This window comes from Bos taurus, chromosome 6 (assembly GCF_002263795.3).
Source record: "Bos taurus isolate L1 Dominette 01449 registration number 42190680 breed Hereford chromosome 6, ARS-UCD2.0, whole genome shotgun sequence".
Classification (NCBI taxonomy): Eukaryota; Metazoa; Chordata; class Mammalia; order Artiodactyla; family Bovidae; genus Bos; species Bos taurus.
Window position 1 is genome coordinate 88872033 of NC_037333.1, and position 21010 is coordinate 88893042.

The following is a 21010-nucleotide window of genomic DNA, read 5'->3' on the forward strand; positions in this document are numbered from 1 at the left end:
CCTAGAATGTTGACATTCACTCTTGCCATCTCTTGTTTGACCACTTCCAATTTGTCTTGATTCATGGACCTGACATTCCAGGTTCCTATGCAATATTGCTCTTTACAGCATCGGGCCTTGCTTCTATCACCAGTCACATCCACAGCTGGGTATTGTTTTTGCTTTGGCTCCATCCCTTCATTCTTTCTGGAGTTATTTCTCCACTGATCTCCAGTAGCATATTGGGCACCTACTGACCTGGGGAGTTCCTCTCTCAGTATCCTATCATTTTGCCTTTTCATACTGTTCATGGGGTTCTCAAGGCAAGAATACTGAAGTAGTTTGCCATTCCCTTCTCCAGTGGACCACATTGTGTCAGACTTCTCCACCATGCCCGCCCATCTTGGGTGACCCCACAGGGCATGGCTTAGTTTCATTGAGTTAGACAAGGCTGTGGTCCTGGTGTGATTAGATAGTTGTTTTCTGTGATTATGGTTTCAGTGTGTCTGCCCTCTGATGCTCTATTGCAACACTTACCATCTTACTTGGGTTTCCCTTACCTTGGATGTGGGGTATCTCTTCACGGCTGCTCCAGCAAAGCGCAGCTGCTGCTCCTTACCTTGGACGAGGGGTAACTCCTCACTGCCACCCCTCCTGACCTTGAATGTGAAACAGGTCCTCTGGCTCTCCAGCCCATGCAGCCACCACTCCTTGGATGTGGGGTTGCTCTTCCCGGCTGCCGCCCCTGGCCTCGGGTGTGGGGTAGGTCCTCCTGGCTGCCGCCCCTGGCCTCTGGTGGGGGTAGCTCCTCTTGGCTGCTCCTGCGCTGTCGCAGCTCAGGACTCTCGGCTGCCGATATAGATATAATGGTCATCTGAGTTAAATTCAACCATTCCAGTCCATTTTAGTTCGCTGATTCATTGACATTATAAATTGTTATAATTGCCTTCAAATTGTGTTCTGTGTCCAAATTTTATGCTACTCTGATTCCATGTAGGAACCAAAAGTTTGTAAAAACATAAAGCAGATCATATCTTCTTGCTACATAAAATCCTTGAAAGATCTTTCAGTGCAAGTAAAACAAAATATAAACTCTTTACCCTGGCCTAGAAGTTCCTGCATGACCTGACACTTGTTTACCTATCTGACCTCACTCACAGTGATCTTCCCCTTTATAACTAAACTCCAGCCATCACCAACTTTTTTAAAATTTGTATTTATTTATTTTAATTGGAGGATAATTACTTTGTAGTATTGTGATGGTTTTTGCCATACATCAACATGAGTTGGCCGTAGGCATACATGTGTCCCCTTTAAAAAAAAAAAAACCACAGCACGGTCTTTCCTACCTCTGATCTTATTGCTCTTTCTGCTTGAGTCCTCTTCTCTTGATTGGTTGCAGGACTGTGTCACTTTTATGCTTTTGGTGTCAGCTTAAATGTTAACACTTTGATGCCCAGAAACTCCAGTACTTTGGCCACCTCATGTGAAGAGTTGACTTGTTGGAAAAGACTTTGATGCTGGAAGGGATTGGGGGCAGGAGGAGAAGGGGACGACAGAGGATGAGATGGCTGGATGGCATCACTGACTCGATGGACGTGAGTCTCAGTGAACTCCGGGAGTTGGTGATGGACAGGGAGGCCTGGCGTGCTGCAATTCGTGGGGTCGCAAAGAGTCGGACACGACTGAGTGACTGATCTGATCTGATTGTAATTAATAACCTCAGATATGCAGATGACACCACCCTTGTGGCAGAAAGTGAAGAGGAACTACAAAGCCTCTTGATGAAAGTGAAAGTGGAGAGTGAAAAAGTTGGCTTAAAGCTCAACATTCAAAATACGAAGATCACGGCATCTGGTCCCATCACTTCATGGGAAATAGATGGGGAAACAGTGGAAACAGTGTCAGACTTTATCTTGGGGGGCTCCAAAATCACTGCAGATGGTGATTGCAGCCATGAAATTAAAAGATGCTTACTTCTTGGAAGGAAAGTTATGACCAACCTAGATAGCATATTCAAAAGCAGAGACATTACTTTGCCAACAAAGGTCCATCTAGTCAAGGCTATGGTTTTTCCTGTGGTCATGTATGGATGTGAGAGTTGGACTGTGAAGAAGGCTGAGCGCCGAAGAATTGATGCTTTTGAACTGTGGTGTTGGAGAAGACTCTTAGAGTCCCTTGGGCTGCAAGGAGATCCAACCAGTCCATTCTGAAGGAGATCAGCCCTGGGATTTCTTTGGAAGGAATGATGCTAAAGCTGAAACTCCAGTACTTTGGCCACCTCATGCGAAGAGTTGCCTCATTGGAAAAGACTCTGATGCTGGGAGGGATTGGGGGCAGGAAGAGAAGGGGACGACAGAGGATGAGATGGCTGGATGGCATCACTGACTCGATGGATGTGAGTCTGGGTGAACTCCGGGAGTTGGTGATGGACAGGGAGGCCTGGCGTGCTGTGATCCATGGGGTCGCAAAGAGTCCAACATGACTGGAAGATTGAACTGATTCTAATATAAGTATTCCCAGTCTACATTCTTTTTATCAAGTTATGAAATTTACTCTACTTTCTTCACAGCATCTATCACAAACTCTATCTTGTTTCTTTGCCTGGTTTATTTTAACCTCTCCTACTAGATTAGAAACTGACCAGCCCTATTCATCACTATATGTTAAACTCCTAGTACAGTGAAAGTTTTCAACAAATACAAATTGAGTATATGGATGAACAAATTGGAAGTAAACAAAGTCTGGTACAAATGTAAATATCTGAAAACAGGGAGATCTGAATTGAGAAAATTTCTACCAGGGAGAGAAAGAGAGAAAGAACACTCAGAGAGACCAAACCAAGGAAATTTCAAACTATTGTTGAAGGGAACAGTAGAAAGAACTGACCAAAAATAAATAAACAAATAAAAGGTTTTACCTGCCATTTAGTCCACAGAAAGAACTTGGAGAATGTGGGATGCTGTCATCTGAATGGTTATATGATTTTTTTTATATCTGCACAGCACATATGGTGTGTGTGTATGCTTAGTCACTCAGTCATGTCCAACTCTTTGTGACCCTTTGCACATAGCTCACCAGACTCCTCTGTCCATGGAATTCTCCAGGCAATAAACCTGGAGTGGGTTGTCGTTTCCTCCTCTGGGGATCTTCTTGAGAACTGAACCTTTGTCTCCTACGTCTTCTGCACTTCAGATGATTCTTTACTCACTGAGCCATGAAGAAAACCATCAGCACGTATAGTAGCCATTACTTTTATTATTGTTCTTGACTGATACTTTATTATTATGAAACTCTATAAAGAGCTCTATTCTCTGTATCCTTGGTGAAAGAAGCCAGAAACTCCATTCCAAACATGAGTCAGCTAGAGTCTCTTTTTTGTTATCTAGTAATTTTAAAGAGTATTTTTCAAACAGTATGCACAGAAATCTTCTGGAGAGTTTGTTAAATACAGATTCATAGCAACTCCTTCCCCCATCACGTGCCCCATTTTGATTTAATAGTTCTAGGGCAGGGCTCAAGAATTTTTTTTTACTTATTGTTTTATTGGGATATACTTCATAAAATTCTTGTGCTGTAAAATTCATCCATTTAAAGTGCACACTTTTGGTGGTTTTTAATTTGTTCACAAAGTTGTGCAACCTTCACCACTAATTCCAAAATATTTTCATCACCCCCCAAAAGAAACTCCATCCCCATTTACAGTCACTCTTCCTTTCTCCCTTTGCCTAGTCCCTGGAAACCACTAATATTTCTGTCTTTTGGATTCGCCTATTCTGGATTTAGAAAAGGCAGAGGAACCAGAGATCAAATTGCCAACATCTGTTGTATTATAGAAAAAGCAAAAGAATTCCAGAAAAGCATCTACTTCTGCCTCATTGACTATACCAAAGGCTTTGACTGTGTGGATCACAACAAACTGTGAGAAATTCTTAAAAAGATGGAAATACCAGACCACCTGACCTGCCTGCTGAGAAATCTATATGCAGGTCAAGAAGAAACAGTTAGAACTGGACATGGAACAAACAGACTTGTTCCAAATTTGGGAAGGAGTATGTCAAGGCTATATATTGCCACCCTGCTTATTTAACTTATATGCAGAGTACATCATGAGAAATGCTGGACTGGATGAAACACAAGCTGAAATCAAGATTGCCGGGAGAAATATCAATAACCTCAGATATGCAGATGACACCACCCTTATGGCAGAAAGTGAAGAGGAACTGAAGAGCCTCTTGATGAAAGTGAGAGAGGAGAGTGAAAAAGCTGGCTTAAAACTCAACATTCAAAAATGAAGACCATGGCATCTGGTCCCATCACTTCATGGCAAATAGATGGGGAAAGAATGGAAACAGTGACAGACTTTATTTTGGGGGGCTCCAAAATCACTCCAGATGGTGACTGCAGCCATGAAATTAAAAGACACTTGCTCCTTGGAAGAAAAGTTATGATCAGTCTAGACAGCATATTAAAAAGCAGGGACTTTACTTTGCCAACAAAGGTCTGTCTAGTCAAGACTATGGTTTTTCCAGTATTCATGTATGGATATGAGAGTTGGACCATAAAGAAAGCTGAGTGCCAAAGAATTGATGCTTTTGAACTGTGGTGTTGGAGAAGACTTTTGAGAGTCCCTTGGACTGCAAGGAGATCAAACCAGTTAGTCCTAAAGGAAATCAGTCCTGAATATTCATTGGAAAGGCTGATGCTGAAGTTGAAGGTTCTTTACTTTGGCCACCTGATGTAAAGAACTGACTCATTGGAAAAGACCCTGATGCTGGGAAAGATTGAAGGCAGGAGAAGGGGGCGAGAGGATGAGATGGTTGGATGGCATCATCGACTCAATGGACTTGAGTTTGAGCAAGCTCCAGGAGTTGGTGATGAACAGGGAAGCCTGGAATGCCACAGTCCATGGGGTTGCAAAAAGTCAGACATGACTGAGCAACTAAACTGACTGATTGTAGTTTTTAGTTTTCATATTCTTAAAACAATAACAATGTTGAACATTTTTTCATGTGTTTATAGGCCATTTGTATATCTTCTTTAAAGAAATGTGTTTTTGAATACTTTATCCATTTTTAATTGGATTATTTGTCTCTTTATCATTAAGTTGTAAGAGCTATTTGAATATTCTGTATACTAGATGCTTATCATATATACAATTTGCAAATATTTTCTCCCATTATGTGGATTGTCTTTTCATTTTATTTATTAATATATCCCTTGAAACACAAAAGGCTTTCATTTTAATGAAGTCCAGTTTGTCTACTTTTTTTGGTTGTTAGTCCTTTTGGTGTCTTATCTAAGGAGCCATTGCCTAATCCAAGAACATAAAGACTAACACCTTGGGAATCTCAGTTTTCTTCAAGAATTATACAGTTTTAGCACTTATCTTTAGGTCCTTATTTTATTCAGTCCTGTATTATTGTTCTGCTTGAATCCAACTTTTCTATCAGTTCACAGAAGCCTTACCCAGTTCTGTTTTATGATCTTAAAGTTATCAGGGAAACTGTACTTGTCAAATTAAACATTATAGTAAGACACATCAGATTCTCCAGGAATTTTACATAATTTCTAGAGCACTTATAAATCCATACAAGACATCAGAATGCTTAGTACGACTTCTTATTTGACAATACTTCTCAGGTAATTTCTTGAATCAGTCTAGTTGGTTTAATATCTCCTTTTTTATAAGGAAAAATTGATTTTAGGAATTTTGTCAAAAATATCAAGACATCTGATCATATAAGATCATAAGTCACTGTACAAATAATACTTTGTCATTCATTTAACCAAAATGACAATGAAGACTTTGTAGGCAAATATGGACAATTACATAATTGTAAGACCTAGCCTGTTTAAATAATCAAAGACTTAATATGAAACACAGGAAATTAAGCCTCTCACCTTCTGAGATGACCCGTATCTGTCTGTGGAGTGTGTTTCTTCCAGGGCCATTCTCACCTTTTGAAATGGACCACACTCTGCATATAAAATGGGTGTCTCTCTAAATGAATCCATTTCTTGCCTTAAAAAAAAAAAAACCAGAAAATTACTTGAAAGGTTTAAAAAAAAACTTTGTTTACAATGTTTTATTAAAAGCAGATTAATATTCTAAGATTTGAGTCAATAGAGAATTCTAAAGTACATTTGATTAGATTCAAATATTCTGTATCAACGTTTTATATCCCAAACAGCTTCCCTGATTATTTATCAGGCTAGCATAACAACGAATGATATAACATACTCAGAGATGCAATATGGAAGAAAAAGTTACAACTTGGCCCTGAATTTTTTTCCCTAGGATAATCTCTTCCACAAAGAAGACTTTCCTTTTTATATATAAACTTGCCCTATAACTAGTCTTGGATCACAGACAGTGTTAAGGACAGCTTAAGAAATCTAGACATTTTTTATTCTACTATCACCATAGACCAAAAAATCACTCTCCAAGTGGATGTTTAGGTTAGATGGAGATGTCTTTGAAAAATTTTACTGAAGAAACAAACTTTTAAATCTCTGAACTCTCAAATTTTTATTAATGCCTTTTCACTTAGAGATTGCCTTTAAACTTAGAGATTATCTTTTTCCAACTTCCTTTCAGAAATGTGTTTTTTCCTTTTCTTGTAACTGTCTGCTTTTCTACATCCCCACATTTACAAGGCCATCCACTGTGGTTTTGTTTCTTAAGACCTAAAGATGGTTCCAACAGAATCCAACACTGTTACAAAATGACACAGCAATTTTTCTTTCCTCAGTAAAACTCAATATTTGTACCCTGGACAGTTATAGAATTCAAGGCATAGAAGAACTCACTATGGGAAAACATCACCCTTAGTCATGACATGGTGTGGCATATTGTCAATATACAATGTGTAAGAAGAAAAAAATGAAATGAGCATAATTATACATATAATGAAAATCTCTTGCCACTAACAGAAGTAAAGTTAACAAGTTTTAAGTTAAGGTAATGTGACAGTTCTCCTAGAATCTGGGATAAAGATTTGAGAGATAAAAAGGCTGAAAGGGACAGAGAGAAAAAAATAATGTTTAGGTACACGCCCAGATGAATGAACATATTAACTTTCTCAACCCATGAAGTTACCCTGGAGGACTTTCCTTAAATATCATCTTATGTAACTTTACTAACATAAAGTAATCTTAGAGAGAATAGTTTAGACTACTTAGCTCTTTATACAAAGCTTTTCAGGTTTTCCTTTCCTAGCCATGATGGAGCAACTGTTCTGCCAAAAACAGTTAAAAACTAAACACAATTTATTTTGTTTAAAATATACAGGGAACTCAAACAACTAAAAAAATAATTTGATGTTAAAATGGGCAGGGAATTTGAATAAACATTTTTTTTCCAAATAAGAGATACAAATGGCAAAAAAATACATGAAAAGATGGTCAACAACACTTGTCAAGGAAATGCAAATCAGAACCACAAGGAGCTATCACTTCACACCTGCTATAATGGTTACTACAAGAAGACAAAAGATAACAAGTATTAGTGAGGATCTGGGAAAACAGAGCTCTTTTGTACTATTAATAGGAATGTAAATTGATGCAGCCACTATGTAAAACAGTTTGGAGCCTCCTCAAAAAGTCAAAAATACAACTACCATATGATCCAGCAATCCTAGTTCTGCCAAAGGAGATGAAATCACTATCTCAAAGAAATATCTGTGTAACCCCTGTTCACTGCAGCATTGTTCATAATAGCCAAGATATAGAAACAGCCTAAGTTTGTGTTCACTGACAGAAGAATGGATAAAAAATGTTATACATAATGTGATATATATGTACACATACACAGACACCGCAGTATTATTCAGCCATAAGAAAGAAAGGAAATTCTGCCATTTGTGACATGGAAGGACTCAAGAACATTATGCTAAGTGAAATAAGTCAGCCAAAGTAAGACAAATACTGTATAATATCACTTACCCTATAGAATCTACAAAAAGCCAAACTCAGAGAAACTGAGAGTAGAATGGTGGTTATCATGGTTTGGGGGGGTAAGTGGGGAGATGTTGGTAAAGGGTACAAATTTCCAGTTACAAGACAAATATGAAAGATCTAATATACAGAAAAAAAGAAAAGAAAAAAGAGAAATAGAATTAGAAAAGTACAAAATTTACCAGAACTAATGAATGAATTCAGTAAGATTTTAGGATACAAAGTCGATGTGTTTAAATCCATTTTTTGGTATTCCAGTTGCAAATAATTATAAATTTAAAATTTAAATATCATTTACAATAAAATATTTAATAAATTTAGCAATATATATATGTATATATATATAAGAATTCTGTACTGTAAATTATAAAACATAGAAGAAAAGATCTAAAAAAGTGAAAAGATGTCAATATCATGTTCACAGATTTGGAGACTAAATGTTGTAGACATAAAAATTATCCCAAAATTGACACATATATTCAGTGTAATATAAAACAAGAATTCTGACAAGCTCTCTTGAAAAAAATGACATATCATTTATAATATTTATGTAAGTAAAGGAATTATCACTATCCATACAATTATTAAAAAGAAGACCAGAGTTGAAAGAATCACACTATTTGATTTCAAGACTTACAAAGGTACATTAATAAGGACACTTTGATTGGTATAAGGAAAGAGGAGTAGGTCCATGAAATCAAATAAATACAAACATAGACACACATACATACCATTAATTGAATTTTGATAAAGGTTCCTAGGAAATTCAATTGGAAAACATTTCAAAAACTTTTGCTGGAATAACTGGATATCTACATGGAAGCAAAACTGAAGCAATAAATTTCAACCACTACTTGGAACAATTCATAAAAATTTAATTTGACTTGGTCCATATACATAAACATAAAAGCTCACACAAAAAAAATGAGAAAATGCCATTTTCAGCAACATGGATGGGCCATGAGATGGTCATACTGAGTAAAGTAAATCAGACAGAAAAGGACAAATATGATATTATTTATAGGTGGAATTAAAAGACATTTACTCCTTGGAAGGAAAGTTATGACCAACCTAGATAGCATATTAAAAAGCAGAGACATTACTTTGCCAACAAAGGTCTGTCTAGTCTAGGCTATGGTTTTTCCAGTAGTCATATGCGGATGTCAGTTGGACTATAAAGAAAGCTGAGCACAGAAGAACTGATGCTTTTGAACTGTGGTGTTGGAAAAGACTCTTGAGAGTCCCTTGGACTGCAAGGAGATCCAACCAGTCCATCCTAAAGGAGATCAGTCCTGGGTGTTCATTGGAAGCACTGATGTTGAAGCTGAAACTCCAATAATTTGGGCACCTGTTGCAAAGAGCTGACTCATTTGAAAAGACCCTGATGCTGGGAAAGATTGAGGGCAGGAGGAAAAGTGGATGACAGAGGATGAGATGGCTGGATGGCATCACCGACTCAATGGACATGAGTTTGGGTAGACTCCGGCAGTTGGTGATGGACAGGGAGGCCTGGTGTGCTGTGGTTCATGGTGTCACAAAGGGTCGGACACAACTGAGAGACTGAACTGAACTGATAGGTGGAATCTTTAAAAAATAGTACAATGAACTGATTTACAAAACATAAATAGAGTAACAGATATAGGAAACAATCTTATGGTTACCAAGATGGAAAGGAGGGAGGGGAAACTGGGAGATTGGGATTGACATAGACACATGAATATGTATAAAATAGATAACTAATAAGGACCTATTGTATAGTATAGGGAACTCTACTCAATACTCTGTAATTACCTATACTGGAAAAGAATCTTAAGAGTGGATATATGCATATATATAATTGATTCACTTTGTACAGCAGAAGGTAACACAACTTTATAAATCAGTTATACTCAAAAAATGCTAAAAGGATAAAGCTTCTAGAAGAAAACACAGGAGAATATGTTTCAACCTTGGAGTGATAATGATTTTTTAGAGAGGTCATACAAAGAATTATTAATCGTTGAAGAAAAATGGTGGTACAGTGGTAAAGAATTCACCTGCAATTGAGATGCAGGAGACACGGGTTCAATTCCTGGGTGGGGAAAATCCCCTGGAGAAGGGCATGGCAACCCACTCCAGTACTTTGGCCTGGAAAATCCATGGACAGAGGACCCTGGTGGACTACAGTCCATGGGGTCACAAAGAGTCAGACATGACTGAGCAGGCAAACACAAAGAAAAATGTGGTTAAATTGAATTTCATCAGAATTTAAAATTTCTGCCCCTCAAAGACATTCTTAAGAAAATAAAAACTTAAACTGTAGACTGGATGAAATTGTCACATTATATTGATCAATCAAAGGACTCGTACTAGAATATATAATTAACTTCTACAAATGAATAATAAAAAGACACACTATTTTAAAACAAAATAGCCAAAATATTTGAAAATATATTGCACAAATGAAAACTTACAAGTAGCAAGGCACCTGGAAAAGTGTTTGGCATCACTAATAATCATGAGATAGTAATTAACAGTACAATGGTTTTCCATTAAATGTCTCTCCCAGGAAATTCCCTGGCAGTCCAGTGGTTGGGATTTCATGCTTTCAATTTCAAGGGCACAGGTTTAATCCCTGATGGGGAAATTAGGATCTTACAAGCCTTGTGGCACCATCAAAATATTTTTTTACTAAAAAATGAAAATTAATTAATGTCTCCACCAGAAGCTAAAATTAAAAAAAATATATATGGATGTGGAATAACCAGAACACTTTCACTTTACTGGTAGGAATATAACAACAATTTAGGTCTTTTATGAAGCTGACTATATACATATCCTGCTGCTGCTATTGCTGCTAAGTCGCTTCAGTCGTGTCCGGCTTTGTGCAACCCCATAGACAGCGGCCTACCAGGCTCCTCCATCCCTGGGAGTCTCCAGGCAAGAACACTGGAGTAGGTTGCCATTTCCTTCTCTAATGCATGAAAGTGAAAAGTGAAAGTGAAGTCACTCAGTTGTGTCCAACTCTTTGTGACCCCATGAACTGCAGCCTACCAGGCTCCTCTGCCCATGGGATTTTTCAGGCAAGAGTACTGGAGTGCCTCTCCTATGACTTAGCAATTCCACTCCTAGGTACTAATCCAAAAAATAAAAATATTTATTTTATTCATCTCTTCCTGTGTTTTTTTTTTTTTTTTTAAAAAAACCTCAAAATCGAATGACTTCAAACAATAGCTGCTTTTTGTCTCAGAATTATCTGAGCTGATTGAACTCATTCAGGTGGTTCTTTGCTCCATATAGGTGAAGTTGCAGTCTTTTGAAACTTGATTGTGCTGAAATGCATAAGATAATCATTTACATGGATGTCAACTGGTGCTTGTTTTAGCTGGGAACCCAACCGGGGACGTCCGCTGGAGTGCCTGGATTCTCTTCCCTGTAGTCTCTGCACATAGTTTGAGCCTCACACAGCAGAATGGTTGAGTTCCTAGAAGGAACTTTCCAGAAGACAATGGTGGACACAGCAGATAAACACTCACAAGTTACACAGCAGCACTTCCGCCAAATTATATTGATCTGAAGCATTCACAGCAACAGTTCAAATTCAAGGGTATGAAAAATAGGTGTCATATTAAAATGAGAGAAACAACAGTAATTTATGGCCATCTTTATTTTGAGAACACACAAAAATATTTATACAATGTTTAATGTATACTTTACTCATGGACACTTTACTCATAAAGCCAAATTGTTAACTCCAAACTGAAAATGACCCAGTTGTCCATTCACAGATGAATGGGTGAACAAATTTTGGTGTATTTGTACACCTGAATCTCATATGAATTATTTAAGGAACATTCAACTGAATGAAAAGGAATAGCTACTTGCAGGGAGCCAGCACGGGAGTTCCCACCCATGACAAAGGTCATGCAGAGAGGCCTGATATGCAAAGGCGAGTCAGGACTCGAGGAGCCCCCCTGGACCTGCCTGAGCATCTACCCCCAAACCAGAATCTGTCTGTTTTACTATTTTACGACTTTCACCAACTCCTCTGACATTAACGGGGGGCTATCCCCGATCACCTTTCTCTGAAGGAAATCAACTTAGAGCTCTAGCTAATTAGCTTCTTGGGCATAATAGGAGTGTTTCAATCCAAACCCCTCAGATGGCTAACTTGCCTGACAGGTTTACCCGGACTCCTACAGCTACTCATACGATTATTTACAGTCTCCCAACTGCGAGAGGCACGGGAAGCTTAAGATATTCAAATAGTATAGAGCCTCTCAGAGAGTTAGAAATTGTTAGAACTAGTAGAAGATTTCATTGTTGAGCCAATGCTTGCTGCCAAGTTTCCACATCCCCTGTATTGTATCCTTGAAAGTGTATTAATTAATACAGTTGGTACATAGAAAAAATAAGTAGTGGCCTTGGTGCTAACAACTTTAGACCCTTAAGGTAATAAATTCTTTCCTTGTTGTAAACCCACTGCACCTCTGCCCTATAGGAATGCAACTTTATCTAACACCTTCGGAGGATGGCGCCAAACTTTAAAATAATTACTCTTAGAGAAAATAAGTCTTATGGCTGACAAACCTTTATCAGAATCATAAAATGTTAACAGGCCTTCTGGCCAGAAGATGATGTAAATCACCTAAACCATTTGTATAGGATAAGTTTGCAGAAAAGAAAGCCTGGTCTCGATAAGGATCAGACTGCTGACTTTGCATGATTTCACACCCTCTATGCTCAACTTAAGGTATATAAGCTTCCTTTGAAAATAAAGCTACGGGCCTTGCTCATCAGGCTTGGTCTCCCCGTGTCATTCTTTCTCTTTCCTTTTCCTTTTCAGGCTGATCCCCTGGAGTGCAGGGGCTCTTTGTGTTCACTTTTCTGCCTGGGCTTCTAAGAACCACTCGAGAAGGTGCCTAAGATGGGGCACCTTCAGCAATTTGAGAGGGCAACTGCGGCCTACATGAACAGAGCAAGTCCCGTGCTGGGGCTTTATTGGCTTTCTGCATAAACCAAGGAATATCAGCCTCTTTTCTCTCCTCTGTTTTCTTAACTGCAAAATTCTTTCCTTATCTCTTTCTCTATTCTTTTAATCGCCGACGCTGCTCTCCCGAGGGAATCCCTGGATCCAACCAGAGCTGGACCCTGGTAGCCACTAATATTGACAATAACACAGATGTATATCACAAATAGTAAGTCAAGCAAAAGAAACAAGGCACAAAAGAATACATATTGAATGATTTTATTCATGTGAAATTCAAGTACAGCCAAACTAATAACAGTAATGGGTTCCTCTGGAGAAGAGAGACTGCATGGAAAAGAACACAGATTTTCTGAGGTGATGAAATGTTCTATATCTTGATTACTTGTCTACATATTTCAAAACTCATTGAACTGCACACTTAAGATGTATGCATTTCACATGTAAATTTTACCTCAATTTGAAATATAAAAAATAAAAGGTTCATAGCTATCCTCTTTCTTCTTCTCAACAGTCATATGAAGAAGAAGATGGTCTTGGTATTTTCACTTAAAGAAGTAATAAGTTAAGATGTCACAGAAAGTTAGTGGCATTGATATATAAGTAGAATCTAGATAGGGCAACAATCATGGTTAAAAAACACTTTGTTCAAAAATTTTTTCTAATTAAAAAAAAAGCTTATTTTTTTTAATAGTTTCAGGTTCACAGAAAATTGAGAGGAAAGTATAGAAATTTCCTGCCTCTACACAAGCATAGCTTTCCCCATTAACAAATTCTCCCATCAGAGTGATGCATTTTTTACAACTGATGAACTTACACTGGCACATCATTATCACTCAGAATCCTTGGTCTACAATAGGATTCACTCTTGGTATTACATATTTTATGGTGTGGACTAATGCATAATGACAAGTATCCATCACTACAATATCATACAGAGCATTTTCTCTGCCCTGAAAATGCTCTATGCTCTCCCTACCCAGCCCCTCAACCTCTGCCAACCACTGATCTTTTTAATGTCTCCATAGTTTTGTCTTTTCCAGAATGTAATATTGCTGTTGTTCAGTTGCTAAGTCATGTCTGACTCTTTGCAACCCCATGGACTGCAGCATGCCAAGCTTCCCTGTCTATTACCATCTCTCAGAGTTTGTTCAGACCCACATCCACTGAGTTGGTGATGCCATCCGACCATCTCATCTTCTGTCGCCCCTACTCTCCCTTCCCTCAATCTTTCCCAGCATCAGGGTCTTTTCCAATGAGTTGGCTCTTCGCATCAGGTGGCCAAAGTAATGGAGTTTCAGATTCAGCATCAGTCTTTCCAATGAACATTCAGGTTTAACTTTCTTTAGGTTTGACTGGCTGGATCTCCTTGCAGTCCAAGGGACTCTCAAGGGTCTTCTCCAGCACCACAATTTGAAAGCATCAGTTCTTCAGCACTCAGCCTTCTTTATGGTCCAGCTCTCACAGCCATACATGACTACTGGAAAAACAATGACTTTGACTATTATGGACCTTTGTTGGCAAAGTGATGTCTCTGATTTTTAATATGCTGTCTAGGTTTGTCGTACCTTTCCTTTCAAGGAGCAAACATCTTTTAATTTCATGGCTGGAGTCACCATTCACAGTGATTTAAAAGCTGCAAAGCCCAAGAAAATAAAATCTGTCACTATTTCCACTTCCCCCATCAATTTACCATGAAAATTCTGTGGAAGATTCTTAGAGATGGGAATACTAGACCATCTTACCTGCCTCCTGCAAACCTGTATGCAAGTCAAGAAGCAACAGTGAGAACAGGACATGGAACAACAGACTGGTTCCAAATTGGGAAAGGAATACATCAAGACTGTGTGGTCACCCTGCTTGTTTAACTTATATGCAGAGTAGATCATGGTGAAGTGCTGGGCTGGATGAATCACAAGCTGAAATCAAGATTGCTGGGAGAAATATCAATAACCTCAGATATGCAGATGACACCGTCCTTATGACAAGGCAAAGAGGAATTAAAGAGCCTCTTGATGAAGGTGAAAGAGGAGAGTGAAAAAGCTGGCTTAAAACTCAGCATCCAAAATATGAAGATCTGGCATCTGGTCCCAACACTTCATGGCAAATAAATGGGGAAACAATGGAAATAGTGACAGACTTTATTTTCTTTGGCTTCAAAATCACTGCAAATGGTGACTGCAGCCATGAAATTAAAAGATGCTTGCTCCTTGGAAGAACAGCTATGACAAACCTAGACAACATATTAAAAAGCAGAGACATTATTAAAAAGCATTTCCAGCTCTTCTCGAACCGCGAGGCAAAAGAGGCCAGGTCCGTGGATCGAGCGGCGGTGGCAAGGGTGGGCGAGGTAGCGAGCGCCAGCGTGTGCGCCCTGGTGGCGGGGGTGGTGCTGGCCCAGTACATATTCACCTTGAAGAGAAAGACAGGCCGGAAGACCAAGATCATCGAAATGATGCCGGAAATCCAGAAAAATTCAGTTCACATCAAGAACCCTACAAGAATAGAAGAAATTATCTGTGGTCTTATCAAAGGAGGAGCTGCTAAACTTCAGATAATAACAGACTTTGATATGACACTGAGTCAATTTTCCTACAAAGGAAAAAGATGCCCATCATGTCATAATGTCATTGACAACTATAAGCTAATCACAGATGAATGTCGAGAAAAGTTACTGCAACTAAAGGAAAAATATTATGCTATTGAAGTTGATCCTGTTCTTACTATAGAAGAGAAGTACCCTTATATAGTAGAATGGTATACTAAATCACATAGTTTGCTTGTTGAACAGGCTTTACCGAAAGCCAAACTTAAAGAAATTGTGGAAGAATCTGACATTATGCTCAAGGAAGGATATGAGAATTTCTTTGATAAGCTGCAACAATACAGTATTCCTGTGTTCATATTTTCGGCTGGTATCGGTGATGTGCTGGAGGAAGTTATCCGTCAAGCTGGTGTATATTACCCAAATGTCAAAGTGGTGTCCAACTTCATGGATTTTGATGACAATGGGCTGCTCAAAGGATTTAAAGGAGAACTAATTCATGTGTTTAACAAACATGATGGTTCCTTGAAGAATACAGAATATTTCAATCAACTAAAAAACAATAGCAACATAATTCTCCTGGGAGACTCCCAAGGGGACTTAAAAATGGCAGATGGAGTAGCCAATGTGGAACACATCCTGAAAATTGGGTATCTAAATGATAGAGTGGATGAGCTTTTAGAAAAGTACATGGACTCTTATGATATTGTTCTAGTAAAAGATGAATCACTGGATGTAGCCAACTCTATCTTACAGAAGATTCTATAAACAACCATTCTTCAAGAAGACCTCTCACCCATGGGTGCAATTGATGAAAGAGCTGCTCATCTGTTCATCTGGCTAAAAGACTTTTTTTATTTATAATATATTCTTGCTCTTGAAGTTTTTCCTCTGTATTACTGAAGTATTTTCAGATTTGTTGAATCCATCAATTGGAAGTTCCTATTTCTCCACCTCTCTCAACACACTCCTCACTATATATTTTTTAACAGATTTTAAAAAATTCTTAGAGCTAAAATTGGAAAAATAACTCCCTAAATTTCCAGAATGACTTTTGTAGCTTAATGTTATTATGACATTTTCGAGGAATCTTTTTATATTGGGAAAGTTTGTAGAAGTTTTTAAAGTTTTATGAAATAATGAAATAATGTGCATGATTTTAAGTGTTGTCATTTTTATAATTTGGGTGAATTACGCTGATGGTATTAATCATCTCCTAAAACTTATGTTTAGTTCTTTTGTTTGGTAAAAATCAGTATTTACCAAAAAATATTGGTACTTGATGTTTGAAAAATATCCATTGGTATCGACATGTCACTAATTATTACAGAATGTTCTGTATCAAAGCACTGACAATAAACATGAAATGAAAAACCTTAAAAAAAAATAAATAAAATAAATAAATAAATAAAAAGCATTTCCAACAAAGGTCCATATAGTCAAAGCTATGGTTTTTCCAGTAGTCATATATAGATGTGAGATCTGGACGATAAAAAAGACTGAGTGCTGAAGAATTGATGCCTTTGAACTGTGGTGCTGAAGAAGACTCTTGAGAGTTCCTTGGACAGCCAGGAGATCAAACCAGTCCATCCTCAAGGAAATCAACCCCTTGATCTCCTTGGAAGGGATGATGCTGAAGCTAAGCTCCACTACTTCAGCCACCTGATGCAAAGAGCCAAGTCATTGGAAAAGACCCTTATGCTGAGAAAGATTGAGGAAAGGAGGAGGAGGGGGTGAAAGATGGTTGGATGTCATCACCAACTTAATGGACATGAGTTTGAGCAAATTCTGGGAGATGGTGAAGAACAGGGAAGCCTGATGTGCTTCAGTCCATGGGGCTGCAGAGTCAGACACGACTGAGCAACTGAACGACAACAACAGTTTGCCATGAAGTGATGGTTTGCCTTCTTCTTCTCCAGTGAGAATGTCTTATAGTTGGAATATACAGTATGTATGGTTTTTCAGGTTAGCTTCTTTCCATAATAGGCATTCAAGTTTCCTTATTTTTGTAGGTTGATAGATCATTTCCTTTAAGCACTGAATAATATCCCACTGTCTATATATATCATACTTTATCTATCCGTTTGCCTATTGAAGGACATCTTGGTTGGTTCCAAGTTTTGGCAATCACAAATAAAGTTGCTGTATATACCTGTGTGCAAGTTTTTGTGTAGACATAGTTTTTGACTTCTTTAGGTAATGGAGAATGATTGAGAGATTGTAAACAGAAAATATGTTTTGTTTTGTAAGAACCTGCCAAACTATCTTCCAAGCTGGTTATGCCATTTTGCATTCCCAAGCCCAGTGAGCGGGTGTTCCTATTACTTAACATCCTCACCAGCATTTGGTGGTGTCAGTGTCTGGATCTTGATCATTTTAATAGATGTGTAGTGGTATTTCACTCTTGTTGTCTTAATTTGCATGTCCCTGATGATATATAATATAGAATATCTTTTAATAATATTTAGTATCTCCTATTATTTGCTATCTGTATATCTTCTTTGGTAAAGTTTTTCTAAAATCTTTTTTCCTATTTTTTAATCATGCTATTTGTGTTCTTATTTTTGAGTTTCAAGAATTCTTTGGGTATTTTTGACAATTGTCTTTCATCAAATATGTTTTTCACAAATATTTTCTCCCAGTCCGTGGTCTGACTTTTATTTCTCTTGGTAATGTCTTTTGCAGAAATAAAGTTTTCATTTTAATGAAATACAGGTTGTCAATTCTTCCCTTCATTAACTGTACTCTTTCAATCTAAGTTATGATTTTATTTTCAAATCTTCATGGAAAGCTAATTGGATATACTTCATATAAAACTTTCAAAACTGTCATTTATTATTAAAAAATTACTTGTGCATAATCATATTGTGAGCAAAACCAGCTTTAGTCTATTTCTAATATCTTACCCACTATTATTTTTTCTTTTCTATGATATAGTCCTTGGTCATAGCATTCACCAGTTTAGTTCTCAAATTTAAACTAGGGAAAAATGAAAGTTGTTCCCAAGGAACATTCTGTTCCAAAGAAAATTACTTCCGTCTGATTTACTAAAACTGAAAAAAAATTTTTAACCAAAATGATTCAAAGCAAAACATTTTATTAATGGTCTGGTCAGTTTACCCTCCAGAGGAAGCCATGCTTTAAAACCCCAACAGGTTAGTAAGCTACTCATAGTCCATCATTAGCCAGAATTTCTAGGATTTTGTGACTTTTGGTTTGGCATTGCAACACCTCTTATGTCACTGGGCTCAATTTCCTAATTCCCAATTTTTATGAAAATAATATTTCAAAAATGCATAAAAGTGCTTATTCATGATAAGGTTTATGGAAAGTTTTGTGGTAAATGTCACTATATAGTCCATTCCTAGTTTTCTGTTTTTAATTTTGTTTTGTTGGTGTTGCTCCTGTTTGTGTTAGTCCCTTTGGCCTGTTATAACAAAGTTCCTAGGTAGCTCATAAACAACATAAATTTATTGCTTACAGCTATGGACATTGGGAAGGTTAGGATCCAGGTCCTGAAAGATTCAGTGTCTGGTGAGATCTTGTTTTCTGGTTCATAGATGGTGCCTTCTCACTGTGTTACCACACAATGAAAAGGAGTAAGGAAGCAGTGTGGAGCCTCTCTTATGTACACACTAATCCCATTCATGATAGATCAGCCCTCCTCACCTTCCAAAGGCTTGACCTCCTAATACCATCATATTCAGGATTAGGACCCCATGGACTGCAGCACGCCAGGCTTCCCTGTCCATCACCAACTCCTGGAGCTTACTCAAATTCATGTCCTTTGAGTCAGTGATGCCATCCAACCTCTGTCATCCCCTTCTCCTCCTGCCTTCAATCTTGCCCAGCATCAGGGTCTTTTCAAATGAGTCAGTTCTTTGCATCAGGTGTCCAAAGTATTACTTGTCAAATGTTGAGTCTTTCAGTATTTGTCAAGTAGTGACAAGGGAGGCCAACAGAGTTCTGATTCTCTAGGAAGTACATAAATTACACACATATAAGCACATCACAATTATTCTTATTAAAACAGCAATCAATTATGTTCTAATATATATTAAATAAGAATGAATGATATTGTAAGTTCACGCAGAAGTGGATATTCTCCTTAAAAATGTTACGAAGATAATGGTGTTCAAAAACAGTATAGTAAATGACCATCATTAAGTGCAATCTTAGAAGTCTAACTTCCACAAAGGATCTCTGTAGTATCAAAAAAATGAAGCTATTTAAACTAGCTGATCCCCTCTAAGATTTTCTTTTCTTGCTGAGCCCAGACCAAATTTCTGAAAACTTCCCATTTCTGAGAAGCCCAAAGCTTTTGACAACATTTAACATTTTAATGCTTATCTTTTGTTTATTTCCTGTGTAGTCATCTCTTGTCAAAAAATTTCTGGCAGGCCAGGATTGCAAGGCTGAACAAAAATAACTAGCTACCCCGTATGCCCAGGAGATGGCAAGGAAAAGCCCACCTACTGTTACTTGGAGCCTTGCTTAGTCTAGACTCAATCAAAATTCAGTACTAATTTACCCCAGGAGAAGGCAATGGCACCCGACTCCAGTATTCTTGCCTGGACACTCCCATGGATGGAGGAGCCTGCTAGGCTTCAATCCATGGGGTCGAGAAGAGTCAGACATGACCGAGCAACTTCACTTTCATTTTTCACTCTCATGCATTGGAAAAGGACATGGCAACCCACTCTAGTGTTCTTGCCTGGAGAATCCCAGGGATGGAGGAGCCTGGTAGGCTGCAGCCCGTGGGGTCACACAGAGTTGGACACGACTGAAGCTACTTAGCAGCAGCAGCAAGCAGATTTAATTGTAAATGGGTAGCAGGAAAATTATATCATGAACAAAAGTAGGGAAAACATTCTTGACATATAGTAATTCTGGGGCAACTTTGAAGCCAAGTTAATCCCTAAATGATGCTCCTTTTTCATTGGTCTGTCAAGCCTAATGTGGAAGGAGACGAACTGCATTGATGTTGCCAAGTTAACCCCAAAGTAACTGGCCTTTTCCTTTTCTTTTGTTACTTGCATGCAAACAAGTAACTATTTTCCACTTCAGCTCTTACTGATTGATAAACTGCTATCTTTGATGTGCTTAACTTGATAATGATATGTCTACATCTTTTCTTACTGCAATATATACCATTTCTTAAAGGTAATACAAAGAATAGTAGACATTAAAAAAATAGAAACTTAGAAAAATATGTGAAACGGCCTGTCACAAACTAAATGGCCTAAGTCATATACTAAATCATTAAAGGCCTCTCTGATTTGTTGGAAGAAATCAATTTAGAATAATATCCCCATACTGTTAACATTCAACACAGTATAACCTAGTCAGAATCTTCCCTGATCACTTATCTCCGACAATCACTAAGTTACATAAAATATGTATTTTGGTCAATACTTTTGTTGAGTATATTTTTTCTTTTAATATCAAATATCCTGCTGGTTTCTGAACATTCTTTTGAATAGTTCGGAGTCCAAAGACTGAAAATACCATCTGTATAGTCCCTAAGCAGAAACAATTTCCAACATCAAGAAAAGCCAATT

At 37.8% G+C, this 21010-nt stretch overlaps 1 protein-coding gene across 1 annotated transcript; it reads left to right on the forward strand.

Annotated features, from left to right (window-relative positions):
* The first annotated feature begins 15113 nt into the window (after positions 1-15113).
* On the forward strand, positions 15114-16842 carry LOC534181 (cytosolic 5'-nucleotidase 3A). Its single transcript, XM_005208128.5, has one exon. The coding sequence runs from the start codon at positions 15129-15131 to the stop codon at positions 16215-16217; it is 1089 nt and encodes a 362-aa protein (XP_005208185.2). The 5' UTR covers positions 15114-15128; the 3' UTR covers positions 16218-16842.
* Positions 16843-21010: the final 4168 nt, after the last annotated feature.

What these genes read in the sequence shown, in the direction of transcription:
- LOC534181 (XM_005208128.5), top strand. Translation starts at nt 15,129, where the DNA reads ATGACAAACCTAGACAACATATTAAAAAGCAGAGACATTATTAAAAAG.